Source organism: Triticum urartu, unplaced genomic scaffold, assembly GCF_003073215.2.
Source record: "Triticum urartu cultivar G1812 unplaced genomic scaffold, Tu2.1 TuUngrouped_contig_4698, whole genome shotgun sequence".
Classification (NCBI taxonomy): domain Eukaryota; kingdom Viridiplantae; phylum Streptophyta; class Magnoliopsida; order Poales; family Poaceae; genus Triticum; species Triticum urartu.
Window position 1 is genome coordinate 12,686 of NW_024115308.1, and position 8,020 is coordinate 20,705.

At 48.1% G+C, this 8,020-nt stretch overlaps 1 protein-coding gene across 4 annotated transcripts; it reads right to left on the reverse strand.

Annotated features, from left to right (window-relative positions):
- Window positions 1–1,584: 1,584 nt before the first annotated feature.
- Window positions 1,585–4,448, reverse strand: LOC125528196 (pentatricopeptide repeat-containing protein At2g33760). Of its 4 annotated transcripts, none has more exons than XM_048692701.1 (2): window positions 2,102–4,448; window positions 1,585–1,996 (listed from the first exon to the last, which is right to left on the reverse strand). In XM_048692701.1, the coding sequence occupies exon 1, from the start codon at window positions 4,393–4,395 to the stop codon at window positions 2,653–2,655; it is 1,743 nt and encodes a 580-aa protein (XP_048548658.1). In that variant the 5' UTR covers window positions 4,396–4,448; the 3' UTR covers window positions 1,585–1,996; window positions 2,102–2,652. The 4 variants fall into 4 exon arrangements, with proteins under 4 accessions (XP_048548658.1, XP_048548655.1, XP_048548657.1 ...); XM_048692698.1 differs by having other exon boundaries at window positions 1,586–2,408; window positions 2,504–4,448; XM_048692700.1 differs by having other exon boundaries at window positions 1,586–2,101; window positions 2,254–4,448.
- Window positions 4,449–8,020: the final 3,572 nt, after the last annotated feature.

Sequence of the window (8,020 nt, forward strand, 5' to 3'; positions counted from 1 at the left end):
TCACATGCACATGCAACCGTGTAGAGCACATTGACGTCCAAGTGCACCACCTTGTGTGGACGATAATGCGTAACCGAGTAGTTGTCGAGCCACATCTTCAATTCCAAGAAGGTTTCGAACTTAGACCCTTTAGCAATCCGGTTCTTGTCGTCTCCCAAATCACGGTGAGAGCTTGGCCTAACCCCAAGAGATATAGATTTGCCACCATCCACAACGGCTTCATCCGCGAGACTAACATCCTTGAACAATGGTGTCTTGTGATCCCGACCGAATACCTTCTCGAAAGCTTCGTCCTCCTTCACCGTGAACCCCTCCTCATCAACTTGTTCACCGGGACCTTCGTCATCCGAATCCGATGCATATGCACGGGAAAAAGGGATGGAATGGTACATTATCTCTTGCAAATGATATTTGTCGAGATCACCCACATTGTTGTCATGGAGATCAACTTCATTGTCATCGTCTGCATACTCATCATTGTCCTCTTGCAAAGCTTCATCTTGGTTGTTTGTAAACGGGCTCAATGTTGGCCTCACTTCTTGGGTCAAAAGAGGTTCAACAATTTCATCTCGCTTCAAGGGTGGGGGGCTACTAGCAACCAAAGGGGAGGGTTTCCGGTTCAAGTCCAAATGCAAACTTGAATCAACCTTCTTCGTTGCAAATAACTCAAGAGCCTTGTCAAGTGATTCGGCCACTGTTTCCTTGTATGCAACCCAACGTTGCTCCGAGTTGACACGCATTGTCTTCCAATGGATGTGCATTCCAAAACCTACATTATGCCTTCCCTCCAACTCAACGATATCACTAGGGCCCATCCAATTCAAATCTTTCCTCACTTGTTGCAAGAGCTCCGCATAGCTAGGACTACTATCAAACACCATATCAAGCTCATCCGGGTCCGGTTCAATATTGCCTTTCAAGAAGGCGTCTTTGTCCCCATGATGAACAAACACACATGTTCTTCCCATCCCTATAAGCACTCAAAGAACACAAGGTAACATTGCTTCCATGAGTACCCAATAAAATATACTAAACTAGGGTTGCTAAATTAGGTATCTAATACATGAAAGATTCTAATACATGCAACATTCTAATCTAACAAGGGTTCCCCAAATCTTCAAAATATCATACATTCTATGGATAGAAAGAAGGGTATCGGAGGAGAGTGCCTTCTAGGATGGATTGGTGAAGGAATCCACGGACCAAATCGTCAGATCTGAAGAATTTGGGAGACTCTAGATCCAAACAAAACTAGGGTTTCCCCAACCTAGCAACAAATGAGCAATTAGATAACATTACTTGGATCAAAACAAGGGGATCGGAGAAGATTACTGTTTCTGTAACTGGTGGTGCAATGGGGTGGGGGAGGAGAGGGCCGCCGCGGTGGATAAGTCACAGTGCAGCGCCCGACGGCTAGGCGCTGCACATTACATGTGTGGCGCCTAGCTCGGAGGCGCTGCACTGCTGGGTGCGGGCCCAGGGGCTGCCACGGTGGACTGGCGTGCAACGCCCCCGAGCTGGGGGTTACACCATAGGATGTGGCGCCTGCGTAGCGAGCGCTACACAAAAGGGTCAGGGAAGTGAAATAGTTTCACGGGCAGTTCATTCTGTGAATTGATTTCGTCCAGAGGTCAAAATTGTCAAATTTGCCCCTAGGGCTACCCGCTGGGCATGCCCTGATTTGCTCTGATGAAAGCTGGTAGCATGCAAGTGACAAGGAATCAAGGATAATGTACCTCCGAAAGGACAATGACAAAGTAAGTCCGTGCTCACAAGTCACAAGGGCAGTCTCCATTTGAAGTGAAGTGTATTTTGCTCATTATTCCTCAATGGAATATAAAGTTTGGTACATGGAACTCAATAATCCTCTAGTCTTGGCCGTTTAGCAGTTGCAATTTACAAACTTACACACGACCTTAATGGGTGTCAGTCACCACTCACCAATGTGGGCAATCTTCAGAACAAGGCTTCAAATGTAGTCGATTATATACAGCTTCTGCATGATAATTCTCCGTGCACAATGAGTCAGGCACATAATCAACTCCGAGCACAAGAAAATAAGAAATGTATTCACATGGCAGATGGACATCAAAGAATCAACCTGCTGCATGGATTAGACAGACGAATTTGCTTCAGAAAACTGGTGTTGGACTTGATGTGCCCTCCTTGCAGGCATTATTGAGGACCGAGACAGAATTATCGAAAGCAAAAGTCCAACCACATAAGAATGGTACTTGGATGCATGCACTGTACCTCGCTCTTCAATCTTTCGGATGAGCTAGCAAAGAATACCAGAGCTGTTTTGTTGTCTTTCAGCATCCTGACCCTTTAAATTATGTTGGGAGTTCAGAAATATGTAGGTCGCTGGTATTGTGGATGTTCAGAAAAATGAGAAGCATTGGACCCATCTGACAATGAAATGGATGGAGGTAAGCAATCGTATTTTGATGCAATATCAGGACTATGTATCACAAAAATCACCCCACAGCTTGAAGTAGAATACCCTGAAGAGGTTATCTTCTAGTACTGGTGATAATTGATGGCAGAATTCCAGGACAGGCGGTGTATGTGAATGTAGTTGTTCATTTCCATCAAACTATTTTGTTGGTGACTATTACCAGGCAACTGTACCTAACGACAGATGAGAGTTTGTTACCAATATTCCAGACAAGAACACTTGCCATCTTTAAAATGGTGAAAACGGTGCTTATCCCTGACAACAATCTCCCGATTCTCCACAGCTGACATAAACTTGATGGCGAGATGGCAATCCCCGCATATCCTCAGGTTTTTTATTACTCTGATAGGAGTGGTGCTCCCAACGCTCATCATGAGCCCATATGCTACTGCCAATTTTTCACTGTGATATCTAAGTGCACCCTCTCTCTCCTCCTCTTCTAACTCATGCAGAACTGACTCAGTTTCAGGCATGTAGCCAGCAGCACTAATCCTATGAATCAGTTCTTCCAAGTACTGGTAAATCTCTGTAGTCTGTGGATGAGACTTTTCACCCATGCGAAATAAATGGGAAGTACCTCCTAGCTCAATCAAGCTGAATCCTATCTGCTTCTTCAATCTTCTCTTAATCATGGTATTCCTCACCTTCTCAACATGGTGCATTTTACCAGACAGAGCATAAATATTAGAAAGCAAAACATGGTAGGATGGATTCTCAGGTTCGAGAGCAATCAATCGCTCAGCCACCTCCACCCCAAGAATAAAATTCTTGTGCATCTTGCATGCCCCAAGTACTGCTGTCCAAACTTCAGGCCCTGGCTCTCCAGGCATATAATCACTTATAAATTGCATTGCTTCATCAAGAAGTCCAGCCCTTCCAAACATATCAACCATAGAACAATAGTGCTCGACACGAGGGACCAGTCCATAGATCCTCTTCATGCAGTCAAAAGCATCACGACCCTCCATGACTAACCCAGCGTGTGCACATGCAGATAGAACAGCAACAAACGTGACATGATTGGGTGGCGGCCCCTCGCGTCTCATCAAATGGAACAGCTTGATCGCCTCATGACCATGGCCGTGCATTCCATATCCAGCGATCATGGAAGTCCATGTAACCACATTCCGCTCCTGGAGCGCATCGAACCATCTGCGAGCTTTGTCCACAACACCACACCTGGCATACATGTTCACAAGAGCAGAGCCAAGAAACACACTGATGTCCATTCTTTCAGAAACAATACGTTTCTCCACTTCACGCCCCAAGTCCAGTGCACCAGCCTGTGCGCAAGCAGAGAGCGTGGCTACAAACGTCATGGAGTCAGGCACCGCCTTCGCCGCCTGCATCTCCCTATACACCTCGATCCCCCGCTCGGCAAGCCCATTCTGTTCGTACCCAGAAATCATCGCGTTCCAAGCGACAACACCTCTATCACGAATTGCATCGAACAGCTTGCGTGCAACACCCAGTTGGCCGCACTTGGAATACAGCACAAGAAGCGACGTCAGCACGAAACGGTCCGAGCCAAACCCGAGGACGATGGAGTGCGCGTGGATGGCCGTGCCGGTTCGGATGGCGGACAGGTCGGCGCAGGCCTTGGCGACGGCGGTGAAGGTGAAACTGGAGAAAGGAAGGGCGGCGGAGAGGAGGCTGCGGTAGAAGGCAATAGCGGCGACCGGGAGGCCGTGGTGCGCGGCCGCACGCGTGAGGGAGGAGAAGAGGAAGGAGTCGGGTGCGGGGTGGGAGGTCGCGAGGAGGTGCGCGTACGGGGCGGCGCCAGCTGCGACGGCGAGCGTGGCCAGCTTGGTGATGAAGGGGAGGGAGCGACTGTGGCCTGTGACGATGATGCGCCCGTGAGCTTGTTTCAGAGCGCCAGCACGAGGGCCGGCGAGGAGGAGCGAGCTGTATTCCGGCGAGGGGTGGTGGGAGTCCATCCCGGAGGGCTGGAAGCTTGGAACTGAATTGAGGAATTGAATATTTCCTTTCGGGCGGGAGCTGGTAAATACACACACCGATGGAAGGGTTCGCTTGAGCAACTAGATATCCCCTTCTCAACATGGTGAACCAAAATATTTCAATAAGATTTTTTTGTAGGGAATTTCAATAAGATGTATGGAATACAAAATTTTAGATTAATAACACATGAACCAAAAATTTAAATACATGCAACTTATTATATTTGATTGTGTGTATTGGCAAAATGTTTATTGAATATAGGTAGAACAATAGAATGACAAATATTTTCCCATGCATGGTCTCAAGTGCAATAAGAGAGGGAGGAAAAGAAGGGTGAAAGGTTTAACGGCTACATGGAGATACAACCCAAGTGGAAAGAAAAAGGGAGAGAGAGAAGGAGGGTTGTCGTTGAGGTGAAAGGCAACAAAGACCAAGCAAACTAGGTTCACAAGGTTTCTCGGGGATTTCAAAGGTCATGTTTACCGACACTAGCACAATCATGGAGGCGAACCAATAGAAATGGATCAATACTCTGCGTACCAACATCAATGAGCGTAACTCCAGAATTTGATCATGCGATCAAATTGTGCTTGATTACTAGACTATGTTTGATTCAACTTGTGTGAACTTGGAACGCTATGTTGCTTGCTTTTTAAAAATTATTTGTGGAAATGTTTGTGATAAAATATTTATTTTTCAAGTTGTTTTATTTGGCGGGAATGGATCAAATATACTGAAAAATGATAATTTAAACAAAACTGATGGACAAGACGGGATTCACTTGGATACCATGGTATAAGGTGTCCCCAGAAAATGAAAAAATGCGGTGGTTTCTTTGGACATGCCCTTCCATCCCGAACTTTAAAAAACTAATTTCATTCACTTCACACAATTGTTATTCCTCAAGCAACTATTTTCTCAGTTTATCTATAGAAGAGACAACGATGAAAGAGAGTAGCGCAACCCGGGTTGCTTCAGGGGTGATGGGGAGGGAGGGTGGGGGTGAGATTTTTTGTTTGGGTCGCCGGTTGAATTAGGTGACAATTGAGCTCAAGACCGGACACCATAACCGACCGCATCATCGAATCTCACCGGAGATGGTGACAACGCGACTCGCCATGACATAAATGCAGAGGAGGGGTGGACCTAGATAGGTTCCGGTCTAGGCGGCAACGTGAGGAGGAGGAAGAAGAAGAGTAGCATTCCTTAGATTCATTTTCAACTTTTCTAGTCAACACTTACTAGGTGGTTCCTTCATTGGACATGGACACAGACGCGGATTTGATGAACATGGTTTCACGCCCACCCTTTATAAATAGTAAATTCAAAAAAGTACTAGAAAAATAAATAAACAATCAAATTTTTTATAACATACATAGTCGACCGCTTTAGTTTCGCATGATGTTTAAAAAAATGACAAATTGAAACTTTATTAGAAAATACCGTTTGATGAATGGTAAGGTCTCAATTGTATTTTGTTCATCGAGGGCATCTCCAACGCTGACCCTCAAACCGCTCGCATCCGTCCGGATCGCGTTGTTCAGACCATGAAAGCCATCCAACGCGAGTCTGTATCGGTCCGCCGAGCGGTTAGGACGTGTTTTCTCCCGCAACTTGGAGACAACGTGGGGAGGGGGGTTGCGGGAGTCCGAACATCAGACACGTAAGACTCCGACACCCCTGGCCCACCCAATCCCCCTCACAGTCCCATTTCATTCCACTCAATCCCTTCTCCTCCTTACTTTGCATCTGCACCTTTCACCTCCGTTGCCGCTACTGCACGTCTCCGGCCGCCATAGGGGCATTGTCGGACATCTGCAACTAGCACCAACGCCCCGGCTCGCTAATACGACGACGTTGTCCACCCTGGAGCCTTTTGCATCCCAGGTACACTCTGCGCCCTTTAGACGACCTCCATGGCGGACGCCACGCTCGGCAGGTGTTGGGTCAAATGCCATTGAGCTTATTTTCGAATGCTATGACATTTCTTAGAGTACGATGGATGGCGAGCTACTCGACCATGGAGGATGAGTTGTTGTGCGATGCGTGGTTGGCCGTATCCACAGATTTTGTAGACAGGAGCAGAGGGAGGACCTTCTGGCAGCAAATGCATGAATCGTTTCACGCATGAAAGCACATTAGGCTCTACGGCATATACATCATTTAGCAACGCGATGTGAGGTTGTTATCATGTCGCTGATACGCTATCCAGACTAGCGCCACCAAGTTCTATAACGTGGTTCGTCAACTGGAGGCAAGGTGGCCATTGCACGCAGCAGAGGATGAGATCGTAAGTTTTGTTTCCTCTTACTCAACTTGTTGATTGATTCGTTCACTCAATGTTGGTGTGCACATTGTGTAGCCCGCACGCGCTGCCGTGATGAACCACAAGATAGCGACTGACCATTTTGTTGGGTTCTACGGTAGGGTGCTTCGACTACAAATTAAAATTTTCCTACACGCAGAACAACCAAGAACATGCTACGGGAGATGGATCAGTTCATTCCCACTAGACGCGCAGTGCCGTGCAGCGGAAGAAGAGTTGGGGCAGCGCGTCCGCGTGGATCGTCTCCTCCTCGTCCGATCTCCCTCGTACAGCCGGTAGTCGGTTCCCACATACAGGTTCGCCGGAGCGGCGCAAGTGCACCGCCTCTAACGGTATCCGCGCGTGCAGGAGGGACGTCGTTTAGCGGACTGCTATGTCCGATCACACAACCGGCGGCGAGTGGAGGTGTCTATTCGCAACACATGCAAACCCTAGTGACAGCGCCGAAGCGATAAACCGCGTGAGTGTGCGGCACCTCCACTTTATATAGGCGTCTGTCGCGGGCTCAACACTTGGACCTTGCACGGACCCTAAAGCCCATAAGTCTACTCGGCCACAATCCGAATACAACTCGGATCACATCCGACCAGTGTCCTCGGATCCGACCTCGTAGGTTCCTTCCCTTAAGCGCGCGACCCCTTAGGTTCAAGCCGGCTTGGTCGCAGTTCGGATCACCTCCGAACTGTACAGTTGATAGCGGCTTCTAGCAAGGCATGCCGAACACCAAACAGACTATGAAGCTGGTTAGGCGAACCTGTACATCATACTTTCATTCCTTTTGCCACATGATATATGTTGTCGGGCTCAAGGCGAGTCTGTCATCCTTGTGCTAGCCTGACCTCTTTCTCGTTCCAATGATGCCGACCACAAACCGGATTATCTCATAATCCTTGTCGCATGGCCATGCTTATCCTAGTCGGATCACACGAGGGGCCCAGAGTATATCTCTCCTGATCGTTGGGGCAAATCCCATCTTACTCAACCACGTCTCGCAGCATGGTTCTGGACAAATCCGAAACCTACCTTTATAACTACTCAGTTACGGAGTAGCGTTTGGTCGGCCCAAAGCAAGTCTGTCACCATCCCGAGTACATGCGTCAGCTTAGGTATTAGAGCATCTCCAACAGGCGCGCCAAACTAGCGTCGCGCCGCAAAATACCCCGTTTTAGCGCGCGCGCAACCGGAATAGTTGCTCCAGCGGGCGCGCGAAAACAGCACGCGGCATACGTAGTCCAACGTGCGGGCCGAAACGCAATCGCGCGCCGCTTATTTGCTGC